The 27,392-nt window shown below is 33.4% G+C and overlaps 1 protein-coding gene and 1 non-coding gene across 8 annotated transcripts in view; both read right to left on the reverse strand.

The window, feature by feature from the left end:
- Window positions 1–27,392, reverse strand: part of RALYL (RALY RNA binding protein like) — a 712,684-nt gene that overhangs the window by 158,987 nt on the left and 526,305 nt on the right. For all 7 annotated transcript variants that reach the window (XM_049782024.1, XM_049782022.1, XM_049782028.1 and 4 more), the window contains one exon: window positions 15,979–16,054. In XM_049782024.1, coding sequence (XP_049637981.1) covers window positions 15,979–16,054 — 76 coding nt within the window. The remainder of the gene's footprint in view (window positions 1–15,978; window positions 16,055–27,392) is intronic.
- Window positions 26,005–26,132, reverse strand: LOC126021047 (small nucleolar RNA SNORA44). The gene has a single exon (XR_007499665.1). It is a non-coding gene; the product is annotated as a small nucleolar RNA SNORA44 (small nucleolar RNA).

The following is a 27,392-nucleotide window of genomic DNA, read 5'->3' on the forward strand; positions in this document are numbered from 1 at the left end:
GCTAATATCTATGGTATCAATGTACAGTTATTATGCTCCACCACCACCAACATGCTCTTGTCTCTCTACTACTGTTTCTATGTCACCTCAAATTCAACTGTTGATTTTCCCCAACTGCTTGATTATCTGAATTTTGAAATTCAAAAACAAAGTGTTGTCATTATTTGATAAGGAATAGAGTACTCTTCTTATTCCTTAAGAAATAATCCCTGGGGCCCGGAGAGATAGCACAGTGGTGTTTGCCTTGCAAGCAGCCGATCCAGGACCAAAGGTGGTTGGTTCGAATCCCGGTGTCCCATATGGTCCCCCGTGCCTGCCAGGAGCTATTTCTGAGCAGACAGCCAGGAGTAACCCCTGAGCACTGCCGGGTGTGGCCCAAAAACCAAAAAAAAAAAAAAAAAAGAAATAATCCCTTTTATCTCTTTATTGAAAATAAGTGTAAACATCTGGTCTGTGTTCTACCCTCTCACTTATTTCCTGATACTCTTTGATTTTATCCATATTGCAGCAAATTGCAAGATTTTTATCTTTTTATAGCTAAATGATATTTTTCTCTCTTCCTCTCTGTATGTTTACATACCAAATGTTTATTCTTTTGATTTTGCTCTCTTCCATTCTCATGATTAAAGAATCTACATTCCAGTGACACACAAGGTACACAGAGTCCAGATGTCTCCCTATTCTCCAGATGAAACATTGCTATTCTCCTCTTACTTGACAACCTTACACAGATGCCTAATTGCTATTTAACTTTAAAAGATAGTAAACTGAAACACTAAATTGCAACTGCCCACCATAGCTTATTCAATCGTTTTCAGGTATATTGCACATTGAACTTAATGGTAACTTAATATATTCAAAGACTTTTTTCTAAAAACCGCATCAAGTTCTCTAGACTGGTCATCATCTATTTCTTTCCTTCACCAAACTAGAGGTGAGAAATTAATGTTCTCATTTCATGCATGAAATAGCATTGCTACTTGTTTCATGAATAGAACTTGGTAGTTGTAGACACTGTGCTAATTTCATGAGGATTGCTTCTTTGTCCTCAAAATAAATCACTATGTAAAATTCTGATTGCAATCCTTCCCTGTGATAAACACAGTGTTTCATAGAGATACTAGGTGAAGAAAGATTCCTTGTCACTACAGATGTGTTAGTCCTTTTCTTTTCAATTGAAGGGATTGTGTATTTGCACACACAGAGAAGTCCATCTTGGGTATCAAAGAAAACAAACTTCTTCCAATGAACCCAGAAAAATGGATGAATATGATAATTAAGCTTACTTTGGAGGGCATCCCAAACAGTCAATGCTTAGGGCTCAAAGAACACTCTCTTTAATACTTGACCTGACGTGCAATTCTTGACCTTATTATACAAGCTCGATACTGGATCCTGCAATGCTAATGCTACTTGGACCTGGTGAGGAGGCTACTAAATGCCTGGCGGGGCGGCGTACTAAAGTACACCAGGAGTACTTTAACAGATTTGGATGCTCAGGTCTACCAGAAAATACTTTGTGCACATGGGCTCTTACTAGGTTGGGACTAAATTAGTGATCTATCCACAAAGGGGAAGGGGTGTGCTCTACCATTTCAATAGTCTCTATGGTCTCTAAATAACTCTTAGGAGGAGATGGAGTTTGGGGCACATCCTGTATTACTCAGGGCTTACTCCTTGTTCTGTGCTCTGGAGATGCTTGAGAGAATCAAATGTGATTCTGGAGATTGACCTAGGGTCAGTCACATGTAGGACATAATATTTAGTCATTGTACTACCTCTATTGGACCAAAATAACTTTATGTTAGGAGCCATGGTCCAGGGTCCAGAGATACTTGAGGTTAACAGGAAATGCCTGGTATTCTTGGATTATATGCTAAGGATTGATCATGTCCTATTATATGCCAGGTATATTATCTACAGACTGAGCTATTTCTTTGACTCAGACAAATCACATTCTTGCATCAGTAAATTGTATCTGGTAGAAGATAATAATACTCTTGACTCTTTTTTCCTCTGACAGTCTACATCCAATGTGTCAGTAAGTTTATTGCTCTACTTTCAAAATATATTCTTAGCAGAATCACCTTTTTCATTTCAGCTTTTCCCCCTTTGAGTCACCGTTACTTCCTGTCCATTTCCTCATGCTCTCCTCTCATGCTTTTATAACTTATTTTCAACATAAGAGACTTTTTAAATCATAAACCCTGCACTCTACTGCTTGCATTCTTCCAATGATCTCCATTTCACTTAGAGTAAAAATTAAAACAAGGCAGTAATATAAGGTTTTATGGGGGTTGGTGCTACCCCCATTGTAATCAGTCTCTTACATCTTTCCATTCTCAGCCTTACTTGGGTTCAGAAACAAGACTCCAGAAACAATGGCCTTTTATTTTTTATCAAATGAATGAATGAATATATTTATTGTATTAGGGTTTTTATGTTGCAATTCTTTTTTTCTGGAATGCTATTCCCTCAGGTAAAACCTTACCTGCTCATTGCTTCTTTCAAGTCTTTGCTCTAGTAACACTTTCTGAGCTTCACTGAAGTTCACCTCAAAGAAGGGTGAGTGCAGTTTGAGAAAGGATACACTAATAACTGCCAAGACAGTATTAATGAGTGAGAGAAGTAGAATGCCTATTTTGAATACAGGTAGGGGGTGTAGGAGTAGGGATGTGGGAGGCATTGGCGGTGGGGATGCTGCACTGGTGAAGGGGAATGTTCTTTTTGTGACTGAAACCCAACAACAGTGATGTTTCTAATAATGGTGTTTAAATAAATATATTATAGACAAATAAATTGCATCCTAAATTCCCTCCTATTTCAATAGAAAGCCCAATAATCTTTTCACTCCCTGACACTTTTTACTTGCTTTTGTTTTCTACAATTTACCTTCTATGTATTCATTTTCATGGTTTATGCTTGTTATTTGTTGAAACATTTGTTGACAAGATTATATATTTGGAGGCATCCTACACACTGCCAGGTGGGTGCTTAATAACCAATAACTGATTAAACTATTTCATTTGTACTCTTTTTTCACCCTCTAGATTCATTGGGCATCTAATGTATATTGAATTTAGTCAATACCTGAACCTCCTGTTACTAAGACTTAAAGATATAATTATTTCAGGTTCAAGGTCCAGAGTTCCACCTCAAATGCCTGAGATAAAAATTCTTCTTCAAGTCTCCACTATTTTACAATAGACTCTCAGGACTGAATGTGTATGAAATGTTTATTTGACCTTTAATTTTCCATTTTGCATCTCTAAAATTTCACTTCTACCTTGACTTGTAGTAAGTTTTAAGGGATACTACCCTGGACTCTTCAAGTTTGCTGGATTGTCCACTTGCAATCTCAGATTTTTCAGTTAATATATCCCAGGGCTGGAGTTTGTTTTGGGTCTTTTCTATAACTCGGGGCCAATAACTCATTAATTAGCCTATAAAATAAAAATACAATAGCTAGACTACATGTAAATTTTACTGGCTAAATTATCTGTCCACATTTTTTTTTACAAGTCATTGTTTCTTTTTGTTTGTTTAACATTAGAACTTACAATATATTTAATGCTGAAAAGATATCATCTGGTTTAAGTCACCTGCTTTGCATGCCGGAAGCCTATGTTTGAACTTCCATAAGGTTCTCTAAGCACCATAAGATATCATTCCTGTGTACAGAGTGATAAATAGCCCCTGAACAAACCAAGTGTGCCTCCCCATTCTCTCAAATATAATAAAATATATCTGTTTTTATCAATTTAAATCATTGACTCAAATTACTTATTACTTTCATTATATTTTATGTTTTCCATACCAAGTGTGTTCAGTTTTCTTGTGCTCAATTTAATTTACTTTTTAAATTGAGTATGTAATTTATTTTCTCTCAACTTTCTAAATTTGAGACTTGCACTATTTTAGATGCTAAAATAGAGATTTTAGATATTCTTTATATTAGGTAATAAAATGTAGAAATTAATAAAACATTTTTAATAAATAGGACCCAGAATAACAGCACAGCAGGTAGGGTATTTACTTTGCATGCAGCTGAATTGGGGTTCTATCTCTGGCATCCCATGTGATTTTGAATCAGTCGGGATTAATTTCTGAGCACAAAGCCAAGAGTAAGCTTTAAGCATAGCCATGTGTGTCCCCAAAACAAACAGAAATAAATCAATAAGTTAGAAGTTGGATTTCAACTTGTGTTTTTCTAGAATTTTCACTTATATCATAGTTTATGTATTTGGTACTGTAAATAGTCTTAGTAAGAATAGGATTTAAAGTACCTATAATGTTTCTGAGCAAACTGACTTAAAATGCTGTTTCACAGTTACTTATCTGTATTTTATGAGCCATCTTATCCTCAATAACTTTTTTAAGATTAGTGAATTTTTGTTGTATGACTTTAAGTACATCTGATGCATTTTTACAGTAGTTTGACATATTTACAATAGCCAAATATGTTATTGTTGGTTATCTTGTGTTCAAAGCATTTTCTGTTTATATGACATATTATGATGTTTTTTTTTATTTCCCATGTTCTGAATATTAAGATTATAACCTGAATGAACTTCATTAAAAAACAGACTGTTTTTAATTATAGTTCACATACACCGTGTCCTTTCAAATCATGAGACAAGAGAAATTACTGAATAACAAATTTAAATGAGAGGCCATTGTTGTCAGAATGATGCTATCGTCTTATTATTGCCCCACTAATTTGTACTCAAAACTGCCATCACCTTGCATTCCTGATTGCTTCTTTTATTGCGCCACTTAAGGCTTCATAAATTCTGACATTTTCATTTGTGAAGAGTAGATGACTTAGCTGCTTTCCCTCTGCACCTTATGCCATATAGATGGTATTTCTAAGCCTATAGTGGCATTGGCTGACTGACAGCACACAGCCAGCTACTAACTTTTGAATAAAGTTGCTGGCCCCAACTGAACTGAAACTAATGTTAATGAAGCCACGCTTTTGGAAAAATTAGCTTTTCAACTAATCATGGTGAACTAGAAGTCTAGTTCAAAAGATGAAAGTCTGGGGCTGGAGAGATAGTACATTGGTGTTTGCCTTGCAAGCAGCTGTCCCAGGACCAAAGGTGGTTGGTTCAAATCCCAACGTCCCATATGGTCCTCTGTGCCTGCCAAGAGCTATTCCTGAGCAGATAGCCTGGAGTAACGCCTGAGCACCGCCGGGTGTGGTCCCCAACCTCCCCCACCCAAAAAAAGATGAAAGGCTTTTGAACACTTTTTCATAACACCAAAAAGAAATTTTCCTGGTGGCTTTTAGATGCTGTTTATTAACTATTTCTGAAGAAATTTGTTTTCTAATTTCTCTTGTCCTCTGTTCTAAAATTTCCATTAGATATTAGATACAGGAAAAAAAAATCATTCATGTTCTCAGAATTCCTGGACTCACAGATGATTGTAGTCATCACTTTGAATTTTGATTTTTACTCTCTATAAGCATTTGTAAAATAGTTTTGGTTTTCATGCTCTTTATATAATTATGTGTCATTATATAATTTTTTAAAAAAAATTTTGTGCTTCTCCCCCAATTCATTGTCATTATGAACATGTTCATAATGAACATATAAACATGTTTCTATTTCATCAAATGGAAACCCATTATTGTTTGATATATTTTTGTTTATAAAAGATTACATGTCTTTACAAATAAAACTATAAAGAACATGTTAGCTACCATTTTTTTCTTAAATCTCTAAATATTAATGTTATTTTATTAGATATAAATTCATAAATAAAATTAGTTAACAAATAAGAATAATCTAAAATTCTTGATAAGGTTTAAAAGAGGCGAAAAAATTGATAATGAAGCAAGCACATTTTACTCTTGAGTCTAGATTAGAAAGTATATATAGTAGCATCTTAGAATGTACCTCATGAGAATAATCTAAAAGTTGATGTTAAGCTGAATTTTTCATGTTGCTATAAAAAATAAACCTAACAATACTTATAATTGGATTGCTTGTTGGAGTAGGCTCCTAGTAGCAGATGTTTTCTGTAATTATTGCTTTTCCTATTTTTAATTCTCTATTTTTTTAATGACCACTGATAGTTGTTCAGTACTGAGAGACCTTGACATGAGGTGGATATTTTAATATAAAAGGAGGCATTAAATATAATAATATCTACCATTTAAATTATATTTTAGTGTAATATGCTTCATTCAAAGCAGGCCGCTATTCATTGATGAATCCAAAGAATAAACAAATTATATATTTTCAGTAATTACATTCGAAAAAAGTTTCCTAAGTATTTGAACATTTGAGTATTTAATGATATAAAGGATATTTATCAGTCAGATTTTCATTACATTAGAAAGTTCATAAATTTTCAAAAGTACAAATTTTTGTGAGAACCATTGTAATACATAGTGATAGTCTTAGTGAGATTTTATTCTTTTATTTCTGTATTTGTTTAAATATTAAAAGAAGACATACATCCTTACTTGTAGTCCTGGAGCATATTCAAAGGAATACTTCTTAAATGTTTCTACCAGCTTATGCAGTTTTTACAATAAAAATGCCATCATTTTCCAATTATTTGAAGCCACGCAGTACTAGAAAAGTTAAAGGGTTCACTTTTCTACCATGTGGACCTTACTCTTAATTCAAATTTCAAAAATTCTTCCTGTGATATGGCATATGTCCATCTGCTTACAACTTGTAATCATTACTTTCAAGATTAAATTGAGCAGGGTGTATCTATTTTTTAAAGTGATAAAATTAATTTTAAAATGTATTTTATATGGTTAAAAATATCCATTTTATAAAGCAATCAGAAATTGGTGGATGGCTAGGCAGCTAATATAATATTTTTTTTCATTAAGCTTATGAAACTTAGGCTATAAATAACACTCTCAATGTTTCTAAGAAAAGTTGAGACAAAAACATAAAATAATCCAGCTTTACTACTTCTAGGGATATACACTAGGAGTACAAAAATACAATACAAAAATCTCTTCCTCACACCTATATTCATTGCAGTGCTATGAACAATAGCCAGACTCTAGAAACAACCAAGATGCCCTTCAACAGATGAATGGCTAAAGAAACTGTGGTATATATACACAATGGAATATTATGCAGTCATCAGGAGAGATGAAGTCATGAAATTTTTCTATATATGGATGTACATAGAATATATTATGCTGAGTGAAATAAGTCAGAGGGAGAAAGATAGATGCAGAATAGTCTCAGTCATCTATGGGTTTTAAGAAAAATAAAAGACATTTTTGCAATAATTATCAGAGACAAAAGAGAGGAGGGCTGGAAGTTCCAGCTCACTACATGAAGCTTACCATAAAGAGTGATGAGTGCAGTTAGAGAAATAACTACATTGAGAACTATCCTAACAAAGTGAATGAATGAGGGAAATAGAAAGCCTGTCTAGAGTACAGGTGGGGGCGGAGTGGGGAGGAGGGAGATTTGGGACATTGGTGATGGGAATGTTGCACTGGTGAAGGGGGTGTTCTTTACATGACTGAAACTGAACTACAATTATGTTTGTAATCAATGTGTTTAAATAAAGATATTAAAAAATAAAGAAAAAATAATAAAAGAAAACATAAAAAATTAAACTTTAATCTTGCCAATTGAAAATTATGGAGACAATTTCCTTTCCTTAATTTTCTTATATTTTTTAAGTAAAAAATTTAACTTGGGCACTGCGATTTACAACTGTGGCCATACTAGTGTTTTAGTATTTTAACATCAACCCCCCACCAATATTAACTCGTATTCTTCTATGACTATCTCAGGTTCCCCAGTCCCCCAGCCTGCTTCTTAACAGGAACTCTTTTATGGTTACTTATTGTACTTTATGCTCCATGCTTTACTACTGATGGCTCAGAGGGTGAGTAGATGTTTGGGGAGTAAATGAGAGCTGTCATAAGGGCAAATGTCATGGGACTTGGACACATTTGTGATATAGATATATGGTATATGTTTAGTCCCTTCATCTTCTTTTGAATGTCTTAGATTATCCTTGACCTCAGAGCATATGGGGGGAACAGAGAAGAGCAGAGAAGGAAAAATTACAGGAGGAGTAACAGGGAGGGTTGAGAAGGGGTTGAGGGGCCTCAGGTACATTGGTATTGTGGGAGTGTGGTATTCAAACCAGAGTTCAAAACATTGAAAACATGAGACCCAAAGTACATCACTTTAAAATGTGTCTGTTAAGATGGTAGAATAAGTGTGTGTTTTTGTGTGTGGCGTATCTGAGAATTTGGGAGCACTGGTAGAAGGAAATTGACACTAATCGTGACACTGGTGCTAGAATGTTATTTATCTAAAATTCAAATATCAAAAGCTTTATAATAGATGTTCTTTAATATATTTCAATATAGAGATAAGATCATTCAGTTATGTTCTCTGCCCACCCAGGAAGGATCATTTGTGAGACATTCTGAACATTGAAGCCTAATCTGTTTTATTTTAATGGGTGTTGTGTCAGCATTTCTTTAAAGACTTTAAATGAAAAGTTTTATAAATTATATTTGCTTATGGTTGAAATATGAGGACATACCCTATGTAAACATAATCTTTTCTTTTTAAAATGCTTCTTGAAGCAGTTTTAAGAGTGGTAACCTGCTAACTTGTTTGCATAATGTTAGAAGCATTATTGTAGTCCAAGGTTCATTTGAATGAAAGGAACCTTTTCTTAGAATAATTATATAATGAGAAAAGATAAATTTGCAGAGCATCTATAATAATAGCTCCATGATCATTTTCCCAATATTTTTTGCTGATCCATGAAAAGAAGCTGAAGAACAAGAGATACAGTTAAAATCATTGGTAATTATGTGTTGATTTTAAAATAGACATAACATTTTCCACTTGAACTTATTCAAATAAAATATTTGTGCAGTGTTAAGTCTTCCACAAAGTGAGTGCACGGGGCCTTTTCTGGTTTAACTTAATTTAATAGGACAAGTGAATTACACAGAACTCCCTCAGTCGTCCAGAGAGTTAGCTGTAAATTTTAGCTAGTAATCTAATATTTTTACTACGAGTTTCCTCTATAAATAATGACAATCACACGTTTTTATGGCAGTGGCTTGAAAATTAGATTAGATTTGGGGCAAAAATGAGACAATAGTTTACAAACTCAGTAGCAACATATTTTACTTACTAATTTGGTGGGAACACACCTGGCAGTGCTCAGGGGTTACTCCTGGCTCTGTGCTCTCCTGACTGCACTCTTTCATCGCTCCTGGCTCAGGGGACTATATAGGATGCCAGGGATCAAACCAAGTCAGTCCTGGGTCAGCCACGTGAAAGGCAAATGCCGTACTGCTGTGCTACCACTCTGGCCCCACAACATACTTTAGATTGAATCTTGTAAATAAATCAGTGAGCCTGTTTTTTGTTTGTTTGTTTGTTTTGAGGACAGGTTGTATTACAGGATTAGAGATAACATTTTCTTTCCTATTTTCACACCATTTAAAAATGGACTGGAGAGAGTGCAGTTTCCTCCTTGAATATGCCTGTAGTCTCAATGTCCTGGAGTGTTTTGCCTACGTGTTGTTCTATATATCTTATGGTTTCGGGTCTGATATCGAGGTCTTTAATCCATTTGGATTTTACCTTCGTGCATGATGTTAGCTGGGGGTCTAAATTCAATTTTTTGCAAGTGGCTAGTCAGTTGTGCAAACACCACTTGTTGAAGAGGCTTTCTTTGATCCATTTAGGATTTCTTGCTCCTTTATCAAAAATTAGGTGATTGTATGTCTGGGGGACATTCTCTGAGTATTCAAGTCTATTCCACTGATCTGAGGGCCTGTCTTTATTCCAATATCATGCTGTTTTAATAACTATTGCTTTGTAGTAAAGTTTAAAGTTGGGGAAAGTAATTCTTCTCATATTCTTTATCCCAATAATTGTGAAAGCAGAGATTAACAGATGGGAATATATTAAGCTGTGAAGCTTCTGCACCTCAAAGGAAATAGCACCCAGGATACAAGAGCCACCCACTGAGTAGGAGAAATTATTCACCCAATACCCATCAGATAAGGGGATAATCTCCAAAATATACAAGGCACTGACAGAAATTTACAAAAAAAAAACATCTAATCCCATCAAAAAAAGGGGGAGAAGAAATGAACAGACACCTTGAAAAAGAACAAATACAAATGGCCAAAAGACACATGAAAAAATGCTCCATATCACTAATTATCAGGGACATGCTAATCAAAACAACTATGAGGTACCACCTCACACCCCAGAGATTGGCACACATCACAAAGAATGAGAACAAACAGTGTTGTTGGGGATGTGGAGAGAAAGGAACTCTTATCCACTGCTGGTGGGTATGCTGTCTAGTTCAACCTTTATGGAAAGCAATATGGAGATTTCTCCAAAAACTGGAAATTGAGCTCCCATACGATCCGGCTATACCACTCCTAGGAATATACCCTAGGAACACAAAAATACAATACAAAAATCCCTTCCTTACATCTATATTCATTGCAGCACTATTTACCATAGCAAGACTCTGGAAACAATGAAGATGCCCTTCAACAAACGAATGTTAAAGAAACTGTGATACATATACACAATGGAATACTATACAGCTGTCAGGAGAGATGAATTCATGAAATTTTCCTGTACATGGATGTACATGAAATCTATTATGTTGAGTGAAATAAGTCAGAGAGAGAGAGAGAAAAACGCAGAATGATCTCACTCATCTATGGCTTTTAAGAAAAATGAAAGACATTCTTGAAATAATAATTTTCGGACACAAAAGAGAGAAGGGCTGGAAGTTACAGCTCACCTCATGAAGCTCACCACAAACAGGGATGATTTTAGTTAGAGAAATAACTACATTTTGAACTATCCTAATAATGAGAACATATGAGGGTTATGGAAAGCCTGTCTAGAGTACAGGAGGGGTTAGGTGGGGAGGAGGGAGATTTGGGACATCGGTGATGGGAATTTTGCAATGGTGATGGGTGATGTTCTTTACATGACTGAAATCCAAACACAATCATGTATGTAATCAAGGTGTTTAAATAAAATATATATAAAAATGGACTGGAGAGATATTATAGGAATTGTGGAATTTGTCTCACCTGCTACCACTTATTGTTCAATCCCTGGCACCACCTGTGGTCCCCTGAGTATCACCAGCAGTGATACCTGAATGCAGAGCCAGGAGTAAGTTCTGAGTACTACAGGTAACCAAAATACCAAAATAATTAAATAATAAAACAAAACTTAAACCATGGAGGATGTCTAACAGCCTAAATAGCTTGGCAGGTGTAACAGATATATTTCTCAGGGTAAAGGAAATCAACTCCCATCGTAATTGCCAATATCTTCTTGTCATTACAAAGGGATAAGTCAAATAATAATATATCAGAAATAATTAATGAATATATTTTAGCAGAGCATGTTGATGAAATAGAGACATCTAAGATGATTTTCTTTCAAATAGTTTCTTTGCTGTTTAGCACGAACTGAATTTAGCTTCCTTTGCTTTTGATTTTATTGACAAGGTTCAGAGAAATTATGGGGTCATTTTAGGGTTCCTATTTCTCTGCTTCTGTCATCTTATTTTATTATAATGATATGTATATAAATCCTATAGCTCATGTGCTGGAATTTTCATAATACAATGCATAGTAATGCCCAGCTCACTAAAATGATGTGAAACATCTATAATACAATATTTATTTTCCTCTGACAATCTTCAGGAATCTAGAAATTCTTGCAGTAATCTTGGTGTGGGAAGAATTCTAAGAAGTGCATGTATTTGAGAGCCAGTCAACCTAATTTGGGACTATTCAAGCAATATCTATGAAGTGAGATGAAGTGAGGAGAATGAAAGTTTATATTTTAAGTTTTATTAATTTATCCTCTCAGTAACTGGGAGAGCCACCTTTCAAGGAGTGAAAAACATTGTTTGTTTAGATTTGATAAATATTATTTTAGTGCTTTGGTTGTGCTTTTTATTATATTACAGAGGAAAAGTCGGTTTTTTAATAAGCAAAAGTCAACAGTTAGTCTCAATGAATAATTACCTAACATTAATTGGAACTTGGAATGCTGAACCTCACTTCCTAGGGTGAATTACTATTTTGGAGTACAGTATCAGAGACACTGTATAAGTTACATAACACATTTAGAATAGAACACTTTCACTGTCTTCTTTTGAGGGTTAATCTAAAACTACATCTTTCTTAGAGAAATGTATATGTACTTAATTTAGGTTCTTTATATTTTTATATGCAACTAACTCATGCATAAAAGAGTAAATGTTTGGAAGCTTCACTTTAAAAATGCTGGTGTCCTCTTCGCATACTGTGTTTATTTAACATACGATAAAAGCTTAGGACAGGTTAAATTGGAGGTAAGTAAACCTAAAATATCCTATTAAAAAGAAAGATTTTTACTAGCACATTTTCTATGCAAATGCTACTTTTATTTGATAGAGATAAAATGGACACAATAGAAGACCAGTCTGATGACAGATTATTTATTACCTAATCAGAAGAGTATGAACACTTTAAACACAAAGGATAAATTAACTGTCTATAATTATAAAATCATTTGTAATGTTTATTTTGTTTTGTTTTGAGCCACAACTGGTGGCATTCAGGGGTTATTCCTGGCTCTGTACTCAGATATCACTACTGCCAGGCTTGGGGACCATATGGGATACTGGGATTCAACTCGGGTTGCTACATGGAACGCGAATGCCCTATCTGCTGTGCTATCATTCTAAATTCCTTATACAATATTTTACTTTCATCTTATTGTTCCATTTTAATTTTGTGTCCTTGATATTTTTGTCATTTGCCAGAACAACTATGACTGAATCTGTACCACAGAAGACATACCATGCATTTTTCTGGTATAGATGGTAAAAAAAATTAACAAATAAAATTATTATAACTTTCATTTACAGACAAGAAAACAGACCAAAAGATGATAAAAAAAAAACAACAAAACCCCAAGCCCCCAAATAACAACAACAACAACAACAAAAATACAGTAAAACAGAAACAAACAAAAGGTGTTAAGATTCCTAATACTGAACTAGGAGACTTCAAATCAGAAAAGCATTTTAATGATAAGAAAATGATCTATCTGAAAGATAAAGAATTTGAAGTTTAAAACTCATTCTTCTATTGGTTTTGGTTTTCCTAAAACAAATGTTTTATGATCAGTTTTGCCAACTATGTGATGCATTTTCTTTAAATAAATTATAAAAAAACTTATTCCCTGATTTTAACATGAAAACTCTTATGTTCATAGTATGGTTAATGTAGTAGGCTTTGGTCTTTCTCTGGTTCATGAGTAAGCCCTTTGATTTTGTCTGTTTCCATTTTGCTATTTTGCTCTGCCCAAACCTTATTTGTGTAACAAATGAAAATAGGAAAAAATCCATTTTCACATTAATGTGATTTATTTTTAGGATTCAAATTGTTTTCAGCTTTTAATTCTTTTATAATGTTATTCAACATTACTTTGTAATAGAGAAATAATAGTCAAAAGCATATTCACTCTTTTTAAAAGCAGCTATTCTTATAAAAATCAAACCAAGAATACTAGAAATATATAGACATAAATTAACATCTTTGCAAAAAGTCTTTAAAGAGACAGACATATTGCTGAATAGTTTGTTAGTAGTTTAATCTAATACTTTTCAAATGTTCTGCATTACCTCTCCGCATGCATTTCAAAAGTAATTCTGATAAAATTGATTTGCCTTTATGAGCAACATAAATTCTGCTTCTCACTATGTACAAGGTGAAGAAAGTATGATTTGCCTTTTGTTGCAGAATGTATTTCTGCCCTTTAATTTCAATAATAATAATAATAATAATAATTTTGCCTGATAACACCAACCATTTTATAATCAATTATTAACATCTCTTTCCATATGAAGCTTTCCACTTTTATGTTTTCAAGATATAATTAAATTCAGATGAATAATTAAGATGAACACTTAAGATGTGTTTTCAAAGTATCTCTTCGATTTCTTATGGTTAGACATTAGATAAAGCTGGGAATTAACTATAAATTGGACCTTAGATTTGTTTATTCTATTTCTAAAGCTTTCATTTTATAGTGTGAGAAAAAGACTGTTGAGTAACTGGAAAGAAGATACTCCAGTTTTCAGAAAATAAGGGCAAGAAACAGCTCCATGTTTGTTTTAGGACAATCTTCCTTACACATATTTCAGAATGTAATCAATTTTAATATGTATAATAATATTATTTATTAAAATGACATTGATTTTCTTTGACTTTATATTAGCTCTTTGTAAGAGGGTACAAATGAACTGATGCTATGTATCTGAGAGAGGATCAAAATAAATTGGATATTAGAAGAAGTTGATAAACCACTGCAATTGGGAATGAATTACAAAAAGGAATATAGTTGGGTTAAAGCGATAGCACAGTGGTTAGGATCTTTGCCTTGCACGTGGCTGATCAAGGACAGACTCAAGTTTGATTCTTGGAGCAAGGAGCAATTTCTGAGCTCATAACCAGAAATAACCCTTGAGTGTCACTGGAGCGACCAAAACCAATCAATAACAACAACAAAAAGGAATAAAATAGAGTTAGATGCAAAATGAGTAATCACAGAATAAAAATTATTGGGAAAACTACCAGAAACAAGATATCGCACTTATGGGAGGGCATTGCTTCTCAGGAACCAAAATTCTAGTTTATTCTTTCTTTCTTCCCCAAAGAACATTGCTATTTAAGTGGACAGAATTTATAACAAATAATATTTTAAAGAGTTTACTATTATCTTCTTAGAATAGATCTTATATTTAAGGACATTGACAAATAGGGGAAAATAGAGTCTTAAGGAAATAATGTTAAATTGACTCAGATTCAAGAATCCTAGAAAAGGACAAAGGATTTACTGGTACATGTGGCTCTTGGTGAATATTAGTTGTTTTGGACATTTGACCTGAAAGAAATGCATGCTGGAAGGGGTAGGTGAGAATGTAAATAATTCAGCAAGTGATATCAGAAGCATGTGTTTCATTACTAGTACTCTTATTTACCACTAGAATGATCTAGCAAAATATCTACAAAACTACAAATTAAGCACTTGGTTTGTAAAATATTAACATTAGTATCTATACTGTAGGGGGGTTTGTGGAAATCAAATTGAAAAATCTATATAAAATTTCTATAGGGAACAATGCATAATTCTCCACAAATAATTGAAAGTTTTTAATCACTTTATGGCACCTGAGATTTTTGAAAATATTATTAATTGATTTATTTAAATAATGTGGTTAAAATTATTCATTGTTGGATTTAAGTTATAAAATTTAGGTTATAAAAAATCACCTTTCACCAGTACCTAAGATACTTTTATATTTCTAGAGAAAGCAATAGCTTGTATATTGATTATATAATTATAACTTTTTGTTTGTTTTGGGGACATACCTGAAGGTGCCAACAGGTTTTCCTGGCTCTGTGCTCAGAAATCGCTCCTGGCAGACTTGAGACTCTATGGGATGCTGGGACTCGATGCCCTACGTCCGTGCTATATCTCTGGCCCTATATAATGTTTTTTTTTTTTTTTTTTTTTTGGTTTTTGGGCCACACCCGTTGACGCTCAGGGGTTACTCCTGGCTATGCGCTCAGAAGTTGCTCCTGGCTTGGGGGACCATATGGGACACCGGGGGATCGAACCGCGGTTCGTCCAAGGCTAGCGCAGGCAAGGCAGGCACCTTACCTCTTGCGCCACCGCCCGGCCCCATATATAATGTTTTTTTAAAGTAATAATAGACCATGTATAAACTCAAGATCCCTAAGAATACTGTGTGATACATTTATGTGTCAGCTACATTTTTTATATCTATATTCCAATGAGAAGGTTTTTTCAAGTATTTCAAGTGTTGATAGTTTCATATTGCATTTAAAATTTTAATATTTGTTGCTTCTACATAGACTAAAACAGTTTGTTTACTCACCTATAAAGTGCAGAAAGGGGCCTCTTGTTTCCTGGTTTTGGTCTGTATGGTTTGGGTTCCCCAGCCATGTTGATATCTAAAGGCATAAGGTAACAACACCAAGTAAGTCACATGATAAAAATAAACCCTGGAGTATTCTTTTTCTTTTTGTCTGTTGCCTACAAAAATATTCTATGCCTTTCAACAATTATATATTCAGCATCCATAATAGATCAGTCTGTTTGAGATAGAGTAGGTTAGATAAAACAGATCAGACCTTTGTAGAAAATACATTAAAATGATGGAGATAGGTAATAAATAGAAAATAGAAAAATAGAAAAACTTCAACACATTAGAAAGTTTTAAATACCATGACAAACAAATACTCGGTGTGTGTGTGTGTGTGTGTGTGTGTGTGTGTGTGTGTGAGAGAGAGAGAGAGAGAGAGAGAGAGAGAGAGAGAGAGGAGGGGAAGACAGAAAGATTAAAGTAGTCTTTAATTTAGATTTGAGGGTACATGAATGTCACCATTTGCAAAGATATTTTGCTATGAGAAAAGTTAAATTTCTTGTGAATATTTTTGTCACTTATACGAAGAGTACAAAAAAGTACTTAGAAAGGTACATAGTAATAGTACATATGTACATAGTACATAGAAGTCTGGAATTGTAAAAGTCACAAATTTACTGAGGAAATAGCAAAAATACTTATATTTATTCCTTATGAAGGTAAACAGCATGTTTTCTCTTCAGTGTAATGCTACATACTTTATTTTTAGAATATAATTTAATAGAGTGTTTAAAAATATTTAAAACTAGAAGCTAAATCCTTGGCTTATTATAAATGTTGAATATTGTTCCGTTCACACTTTTCTTTGAAAATATGGAATATTCTAGTTGAATATGCGATATTATAGATTTACACGGCTACACTGAAGATGATCCATGGAGAAGAGATAAGAGATCAGAGCAAATAAGTCAACTATAGTGAATGTGAGGGGTGATAAGCAGGAGTGTGCATAATTTCTTTTACCTGGATTTAAGACTTATTCTTCACGCAAGGATATTCTGAGGAATCATATGGACTGCTAACAATGAATCTAGACCAGTCTTGATAAGGCAAGCATCTTGCCCACTATCCTATCACTCTAGCCTCGTAAAATAAACATGACCCCAAAAACCAAAAAGCAATAAAAATAAAATTACATTTTAGGTATGCAATAGTGTTCAAGTTTATAGTGTGATACACAAAAATGACCACATCCAGCTGCCATTAATGCCCGTGAACATCCGCCAGAGTCTTTATTACCTCTAGTGTGATTTTTACACACATACCATTTTATTTCTATTGCTATTGTTTATATATTTTGTAATTCCTGTCTAAGGGTTTATCATTGTGTGATACTATTTCATTGTTTTCTCTCTCTATTACACAGATGGGCAAGATATTCTATTTGTTTCTTCTCTGATTTATTTCATTTCACATGATATTGTCTTTTCCAGACTCGTTGCAACAACATGCTGCATGTTGTAACATTGTCCTTGATCCATTCTTCTATTGTGGACATTTGAACATATTAAGTTATCATTATCATACTCAATTAAGATAAGACAAGTTAAACATCATGAAGATGAGTTTATTTTAGAGTGTCTTTGGGGTTCACTGAATATTACAAACGTAAGAGGAACTTCCCTACCACTTGACATCCACTTATAGGGACAGAGCAGAAGAGTATCAGAACTTTACTGTGACCAGGAAAAAAAATGTGAAACCACCCTGACAGGGAGAAGTACTTGTACTTTGTCATGTGACTTTATGCGCCTTCTTAAGCAGCAATTAAGAGGTTAATGGAACATACCCCTATCTATTTTGATCTTCCAAGTTAACATAAAAATACATAAGAAAAAATATACCCTCTAATTAAATTTCTAATAAATAGCATCTGATTCAAATAATTCAAAAATACCTTGTATTACTAACAATTTTTTTCTACAAATTACTTATTAAGTGTTCTTAAAATTTTCGGTTGATGCTCACCTTTACATCTACATAAAATAAGTACTAACAATAACGCATGGCAAACTAACTATAAAGTTAAAGAACTTAAAATTGCAGTGAACCTCTTCTAATTTGATACATTTGAAGAGGCAAATAAGAACGGGTTTTATTCCAAAGTGTTACCTACGAATGATATCCACATATGTATATGTATTACTTAAAACACTTTTTAGCCTATTGCTTAAAAGATAGCAACAACATTTTCTCATTTTTATGTTTTGGATTCCTGGGATTTATTTTATATTCTTTGATAATTGGAATTATCTTCCTAGGAATCCAATACATAAAATGAAAACATATTGTTGCTATCTTTTAGGCAATAGACTAAAAAGTATTTTTTTTCTCTTTTTACCCACCCCCCTAAAAAGTATTTTAAATAAATTATATACAAAAATAAAAGAGAAAAAAATAAATGTATATATACATATATAGATAGCATTTGTAGGTGACACTGTGAAAGACTCATAATTCATTTTGTTCTACAATAAAAATAAAAAAAAGAAATATGACTTTCTCAGTTTGTGCCCACCATTTTATATTATTATAAATTCCTGTTATACTGTTTACCAAAATTGTGTTTTTGAACATTGGGATCCTGAAGGTATCCCTTTGGATACCTTTTGGGTATTTTGGGTATACCATTGGGTTTCTGAAGGAATCCTTGTCCATAAATATACACATACATTATTGAATATATATAACTATGCATGTAATATAAAAGTTATAATTATATATGAAGTTTACAATATATTGAAGATGTTATTTTATAATTTCACCAATATCTCCACCAGTGTTTTAAGATGCCTCCTCAATTAACTCATGATTCCCCCTGCACTGTTCTTCCTTTGGACTTCTAAAAGTTATTAATATTTTCACTCAGTTTCTTTGACTCCTCAGTGTTTTGCACAGTGTTGTTTATCTACAAGTTGCTCCATACATCCTATCGGTTAATTAAAATCATGCATACCAGAAAATATATCTTTGCATGGGTTATAATATGTCTGACTAAATAGACTCATAACATTTTTGTTTTTTAATAATTGCATTAATTAATTAATTGCATTAATTAAGCATGGTGGTTTTTAATAATGTTTTTAATAATTGCATTAATTAATTAAGCATGGTGGTTACAAAATTGTTCACTGCTGGGTTTCAGGCACGGAATGTGACGACCTTTCACCAGTGAACTTTCCCACCACTGATGTCTCCTTTTTGGCTCCTACTCTCTTCCTCCAACACTGCCTGTCTCTGAGAAAGGCAATTTGCTTCTTTTGATTTCTTTCTCTCACTCCTCTCTACTTTTTGACACTATGGTTTGCATTACTGCCAATGGAGTGGTGTCGTGTATGTCATTTTCTCCCCTTTAATCACAGAGATTTGGCCAAAGTGTTCAGTTTCAACTATCATTGTCATTAAAAGTTACTGTGTCCTGGGGCAGGGTTGGGAAGAAAAAAATTACCATGTCTTTCATTTTACTGAGGAATTTTGTGTTTCATATTCCAGGTTTAAATAAAAGTTTTAATATTTCAACCATGGCATATAGACTGCCAGGAAAAGTCATTTAGTCTTCTATTGTTCACATTTAGAAGATTTAGGGATTCATTACTGTTCCATTGAATAAAAATTCAAGAGACAAAGAAAATAGTCTGTTATGTTTGACAAGTGAAAGGACATAACCATATATTATACAAGTCTAAGTATTATACCATTAAAAAGAGCTTTTGCAGTTATTATTAGTTTTGATCCTCAGAGCAATTCTGTGAAAATAAGCAGAGCAGGACTATTATTTCTGCTTCACAGATACAGATGTTAGAGATACCGAGGAGTTCAGTGATTTTCCTAATAAGACTATTTGCCCAATTTACTACTATCTTTCTTACTGGGAAGGTTGTGTGCCAGGTACTGATGTAATAGAAGCAATTCTGTGTCTCTGCATGGGAGAGATATTGCAAATCTGTAGTGGCCTTGAATTGCACTGGACTCATAATTTAGAACCTTCCCTACCACCTATGATCCTTGACCCTGTTTGACTCTGGAAAGCATTCTGTGAAGCAATGCATTTCAGTTTCTAGGAGGTTTTGGTTTTTCTATTTTGTTTTGTTTTTGTTTTTTGCGATCATACTCAGTGACGCTCACGAATTACTCCTGGGTATGAGTTCAGAAATCGCTCTTGGCTTGGGGGACCATAGGGGTTGCCAGGGGATCGAAACTGGGTCCATCCTAGGTCAGAGCATGCAAGGCAAACGCCCTACCGCTTGCGCCACAGTTTTAGGGCTGTAGGAGAGGATGAATGATAAAAGGGGCACAGTAAAAATAAAAATGACAGTAACTAGGAACAATTCAAAATGCTTTAACATTTTAACTGACCCTCCTAAGATTTCCTGTATGTGTAAGTTCCTAACCCTGTGATAAAATAAACGATGTTATTTTATTCAAGAGAGGAAAATGTGTCATACTGGCAAACATGAGTACATATAACACTGTGTTATAATATATGAGCATTTGAAACATTTTGAGCCCGATGTTCAGAGTTTATACAAACGCAAATCGCTTTCTACTTGCCTTGTTCAGAGAATCCAAGCTAGTTTAAACAGTTGAAATATGCCTTTAATGGTATGTTAAAATATTCACTGTTATGGGAATGAAACTGAAGTCTAATTTTACTGGGCAGTCACTGAATTGTGACCATCTTAATGAGCCTTTGGACCTAGTTTCATAAATTAGTTCTGACACAGCACTATGGCAATTGGCCTCTGGTTATTAGAATACTAATGCAAAGATCACTGGTTGGCCAGATTCCATTTGTTACCAAAAAATACCCTATTCTCTCGTTTTTTTTTTTTTATGCAAGGACAAATGAAAATAAAAACTTGAAATTCTGATTACCTGATTTGTCTTATTGCTGCATACTATTTTTAAGATTTACGTGATTTATTCCTTCTAATATCAACTGAAACGAAAAGTGGACAAGTATACCATCAATTGAATCAAATAGTTACTTTAAAAAACAAAATTAAAATCCCATGATGACTTATTTTCATTGACCAGTTCTTATTAAACATACACAATATGCCAAGTGCAGTGCCATATTTTGAATAAATTAATATAAAGTGTTGTGAGTCGATCAATATCACAAAGCTAAACCTAAAATTTACTATAACAATTGTGTTAAATATTAGGATGAATATATAGAATTTAAGCTTTGGTGTCCCAACCTCTGAGAATGATTGTGTATATGAGGTAGTTTCCCATATAGAAGCCAGTGTTAAGTTAGCATGTAAAAACCTCCTTTATATCTGTGGTTACCTGGAATTTATTTTGCTTTATTTTGCTTTTCTCATAGACTCCTATTTATTAATTATTGAAATATCTTTAATTTGCCTTAAATATATGTGGGCATAAAAAAAAATTTTTTTTGGACCACAACTGGTCCAATATTTTTATGCAAGATGCTTAGGAGTTACTCCTGGCTAAGTGCTCAGAAATCGCTCCTGGTTTGGGGGACCATATGGGACGCTGGGTGATCGAACTGAGGTTCCTCCTAGGCTAGCATGGGCAAGGCAGATGCCTTACCACTTGCACCATGGCTCCGCCCCCTGAAGAAATTTATAAATATACATTTTCAGATGGATCACAAATAGCCTGCTACTAATTTTATAGCTCACATGCTACTCAATTTCAAGTTTTTCATTTATTGTTTGCTAATCATTTTACACTTTACATTTTTATTTACCTTTTCTCTTATAATATCGTGAGAAAAATTTTATATAGTCTATGGATGTCTTTACCTCCATCAAAGCAAAAAAATAAGGATAGCATATTTCATTAGTAGAGAAATTCTCTGGGAACCAAAGAAGTAAAATACAAGCCTTGGATTCATTTTCACCATTAATACTCTAAAATATATTTATGGTCTTACTTAAGAGATGAACAAATCATTTAATGCTCTCTTGACATTAGTAATGCAAACAACTCTCATAATGATAAAAACTTAATGTACCTGGTAAAAAAAATATTTTTAGCCAATGTTTATTATGAAACCAAAACTTTAGGGCTATAACTCGTAATCATTCCATGAGCTATTTTATTTTAAAATTTTAAACAAAATATTATTTAAAAATAGTAAAATTTAGTACTGTTGTGGTGTTTTACCTTCTTTTTCCCCTTAAAACCAAGGATGGAAGCCTTTAGGACTCTGCCCATTTCTGGAGTATCTGATTCTTTGTTTTTTCTTTTTTTTCTCCAGGTTATTACTTTTCTCTTCTTCAAACAAAACCGGGTAACTTGAACTATCTAGTCCCGCCTCCCAATTGGGGCGGGGGAATAAGGGAGGTACCAAGACCAAATATGTGTAAGACCACTAAGTAGTAAGCTAGGCACAGAGGGGATCACTTATTCTAGCAGCCCCTGGGGTACGGAGGTGGAGGGAGGACAATTCGGTGATGGGAATTCCCCTGATTATATGTTATAATGGTTATAATGTACCTAAAATATTATTGTCAACAATATGTAAGCCATTATGATTAAAATAAAAATTATATTTAATAAAAAAGAAAGTTTAGTTTATAAATTTACCAGGGTTATGAGTTTCTCAATTTACATAAAGAATTAAAAGTAGACTTCGGCATTCAGGTATTACTTCTCTGTGTCTCCCCTCCCCTATTTTTTTTAAATTTTGGGCCAGATCCGGTGACGCTCAAGGATTACTCCTGGTTTTGTTCTCAGAAATCGCTTGTGACTTGAGGGACCATGTGGGATGACAGGGAATCAAACTGCAGTCCATTTTGGGTCAGCCTCGTGCAAGGCAAATGTCCTACTGCTGCACCATCACTCAGGCCTCTCTGTGTTCGCTTCTTATCTAATTTCTACCCTTTCAAAAGAACATATGTATATTTAGTCTTCTTAAGTCACTATTATGCTGATTTTGTGTTCATTGTGTAAAACACAAATCTTCTATGATAATTATTTCATAATTCATAAAGATTTTTAAATGTTAAATGTCAAAGCTAATGTTAGGCAGCTAAATGTATTTTTGTGGTTATTAATATACAATTCATATTCACAGTATGGTTGGCTGACAAGCAACATCTGGACCATGTTGGAGCTTGTTAGAAATGCAGATTCTATGTTTCTCTTCAGACCTAGGTAATTGCTATGCACATGCAAGTTTGAGAACTACTGGTACATAAGCTTAAATTCTTTTCTTTATAAGCTTTTAAGAATTTAGTTTCAAAAGGTTTTGAAAGGAAAGTGTTATGCTTAGAAGTCTAAACAAAAAATAATGTTTTGGGAAGAAAATATTAAAATAATTTTTGATGTTTTAAAATAAAATTATACCCTCTTAATATATTTGACAATAATAACTATTATATATACCAATTTGTTTGTCCCCATTTTCACAGACATTAAAAATAATGCTTACAATAATTTATCATTGTGGTTCCTTTCCATTTATAGAAATTGAAGTTGAGAATGTGAAAGTTATTTTATTAGATAATGTACTTAATAAGTAATGACTCAAAACATCAGGTGCCTTAGATGAAATCTGACTTTTAAGAGAAAACAAACAACTTTGTAAATTATTTGGAATTTTAATTTAAAACGTCTGGTTTTTCATAACATTCCATTAAATTAAAGTCTGATTGTTAAGAATTCCAGAATAAAATAACACATCAGAAAAGTCTTAGCCTGAGCATGCATATCTGAAAGATCAATAAATTAAGAAAATACAGACAAGCTAGGGTCTTCATGAAATGTATCTGATATTAATTAAGAAAGTGAAGTTAAGATAAAGAAAATAAGAGAAAATCTATTCATCTAAAATTCTTCCTGATTTCATTTAGGCAAAACTGTTCATGAGATATTTTTAATTGTTTTAATTTTTTTATATACCATATCTATGAACCATGTGCCTTTCTTTTCCATCTCATCTCATATCTAGTTACATAGTTTTTCTTCTGAACACATCCCAGGATGTGAACTCGAACAAAAACTAAAACATTTTATGATGCTTTATTTTTTTTTTTTTTGGTTTTTGGGCCACACCCTGTGAGGCTCAGGGGTTACTCCTGGCTATGCGCTCAGAAGTTGCTCCTGGCTTCTTGGGGGACCATATGGGATGCCGGGGGATCGAACCGCGGTCCGTCCTAGGTTAGCGCAGGCAAGGCAGGCACCTTACCTCCAGCGCCACCGCCAGGCCCCATGATGCTTTATTTTTAATGATCAGATTCTTCATTAAAATTTTGTATTTTTATGATTTTAAATATACAAAATAATATATTAGAGGTGATGCATTTAGCTCAATCTGTGCCAAGTTCTTGCTTAGTATAATTATGAATTATTTATGTATATAACTTACACTTAATGCACTCCCTAATTTACTTAAAATGTTTTAACATGCGATATTCCACCAAAATATGTATTAACGCCATCACTCCAAATTTACATAATTTAATCTTAATGTTCTATTTAAAAAAGAAATTAATAACAGTACCAAATAATATAATTTTATAGCTTTCATTTATTTGTCAATAATAAGGGCTTGCATGTCAAAATATCAACCTCTGATGGCGCATAAATTACTTTTGACTCATTAAGGATTTGTGAATAAAGTAATTTATCATTATTAAACTACTTTTGTATAATTATGGATAAAATGCCTATAATTTGGTTTGTCATTGAAATTAATTATCATTGTACAAGGTCTAGAATGTTACTTTTTGTGTGTTTTGGGCCATACCCAGAAGTCTTCAGGACTCTGTTTAGACATCAGTCTTTGTAGTGCTCATGGGAAAATATTTGGCTCCAAGGATCCAACCCAGGCCAGCCACAAGAACAAGGTTCAGACCTGCTGTCTTTTCAGCTCTTAGAATAGTCTTGAAAGACATTATTATATATCAGTTGCTCATGGACATTAAAAACAAAGATTTATTAATATCTATGGAATGGGCAAATAACCATTTTAAAATGATAAACAGAATTTTGCAAAAGATCAAAGCTTTAACTACCAAAACACATGTAAAATATATACTAATCTGTGTTATATCTGTGCAACATAATTGAATTAATTTAGTACAGATAGGAAATTAGGCTGTAAAAAAGAATACTTTGCATAAGACATTTCAGCTATGTTTTTGGTAGGATCTGCACTCAAACAAGTTTCTTTCTGACTCCTGAGATGCTTTTTTTCAAAGTACTCCCCATTATTTAATCCTGATTTAAAGACAGACACTTGAACTTGTTGCTCTCTATAGCTACATCTTCCTGCAAATGGTAAGCTAGGGATGGTTACCTTTATTAGATGGTAAATGACTGGAACTATTTGCTACTTCAGTTAGCATTAATGATTACTTAATGCATATTCTTATGGAATAGGTTCTTGTTTTGGAGCCACAGCTAGTTTTTGCATAGGGCTTACTAAAGGCTCTGTTCTCAAGGATCATCCTTGGTGGAGCTCAAGGCACCATTTGAGGTGCTGGATTGAACCTGGATAGATCTTGTGCATTGCAAGTTCCCTACCAGCAGTACTGTTGCTGTGCAATTTTTTAATGTCCATAAATTTTTTCAAAGAAATAGTAAGCATGATTTGCACTTGAAGGCATGCATTCACCGAATCCTGGAACCTGAAAATATATTACAATTTATAGAAAAAAAGAAATTAAGCTGATTTTAAAATAGGGGAGATTATCCTACATATTCAAGTGGGTGAAATGAATCCACAAAAAGTTCTTAACTTTGGAAGAGGAAAAAAAGAAAAGAAAACAAGAGTGATGTATGTGAGGATATAGCTCATATTGATGGCTTGTGACATGTAAGAGGAGGGCATCAGTAAGAGATTGTGGGAGATCTGTATATGCTAGAAAAAGCAAGAAAATAGATTTTTTTAAATAAATTTTATTACAAAATTATAATATAGTCAATACAATACATGTCTACTGGAAATGTGATGCTAATATCAAACTCAAGGTTGAAGGCTTAGCCCAGAAACAATTTTATAGAAAAGGTGAGTGGCAGCTACAAGTACTGGTGACCTGTGCTGTCAAAACTCTCCAGTTTGCTCTAGCATGCAGTTGGAGAGCCCATGGCCACTATTAGCCACAGACCTTGGAAACATGCTAGAAAATAGATTCTTTTTTAAGAGGTTTCATAAAATAACCCTTGGAAGAACCTGTATGTTAGTACCTGAAACATGAATTTTTTTTTTTACCTAGGACAGCAAATCATGAAGTATGCATTGTAAGTTATTGAGTCTATTGTTATTTGTTATAATAGCAATAGGAAAATAATATATTAACTTTCCTTTAAAGAATTAGAACATGATTTCCCTTTGTTTCAGTATAATAGGTGGCTCTCATTAATTCCCATTTAATAAATAAAATATGGTAGAAAATGCAATGTCACTTTTTAAGTTAGTTTGTAAAGAAAGATTGTGTTCATCAAGTTTGAAAGAATTTACCCTAAATTTGCATCTCTCCCTCACTCTGAGGATCGTCAAGTTATCAACACAAATGGGAAAGATACATGGGGAAGAATGTGGTCTTTGGCAAACATGAAAATAAATCTTCCCCTAACTAGACCTCACAATAGCCCGAGTCTGGAAGAGACCAAGTGCCCAAGAACATATGAGTAAATAAAGAACCATACACAATGGAATACTATGCGACTGTTAGGAAAAAGGAAGTTGTGACATTTGCTTATACATAGCTTGATATTGAGGCTATAATACTGAAACAAATGAGTGAGAGGGAGCGGGATAGACATAGAATGATCACATTCATCTGTAGTATATTTTAAAAAAATGGTACGAGAATAATTCCCAAAGACATTTGAAATATTTGTTGGAAAGTGCAGTTACAGCAGAGAAAAGATAACTATGAAAATAATACTTGAAAATGATCATTTTGAACAAAAATTAGAAGTTGGAAGAAAGTAAAGTGATATGTATGACACTCCAGTAATGGTATTGCAAGGCACAGTGTCTAAAAGTGCAGAAGAAAGAGACAGAGAGACACAGAGAGAAACAGAGAGGTGGTGGTAGTGAAATGGATGAATAACTGGAGAAGGTGCTGATAAATGAACACTCATGAAAGGATATGTGTTGGAACATAATATAATAAAATCTCAATAATCAACAATTTTTAGTTCTGAATCTCATGGATAATTAAATTGAAAAAGAAACAAACAAGACAAAACAAAACAAAAAATAAATGGGGCCAAGAAAATGCAATTTAGGTTTTTCAAATAGAAATGTATGTATGAATACCATACATTGTGTCACTAATAATATAGTAATATAGCATATTATACTAATATAATATAATCAATACAATACATTATAGCACTAGTATTACAGTAATATAGCATATTACCTAAAATAT

Source organism: Suncus etruscus, chromosome 10, assembly GCF_024139225.1.
Source record: "Suncus etruscus isolate mSunEtr1 chromosome 10, mSunEtr1.pri.cur, whole genome shotgun sequence".
NCBI classification, from domain to species: domain Eukaryota; kingdom Metazoa; phylum Chordata; class Mammalia; order Eulipotyphla; family Soricidae; genus Suncus; species Suncus etruscus.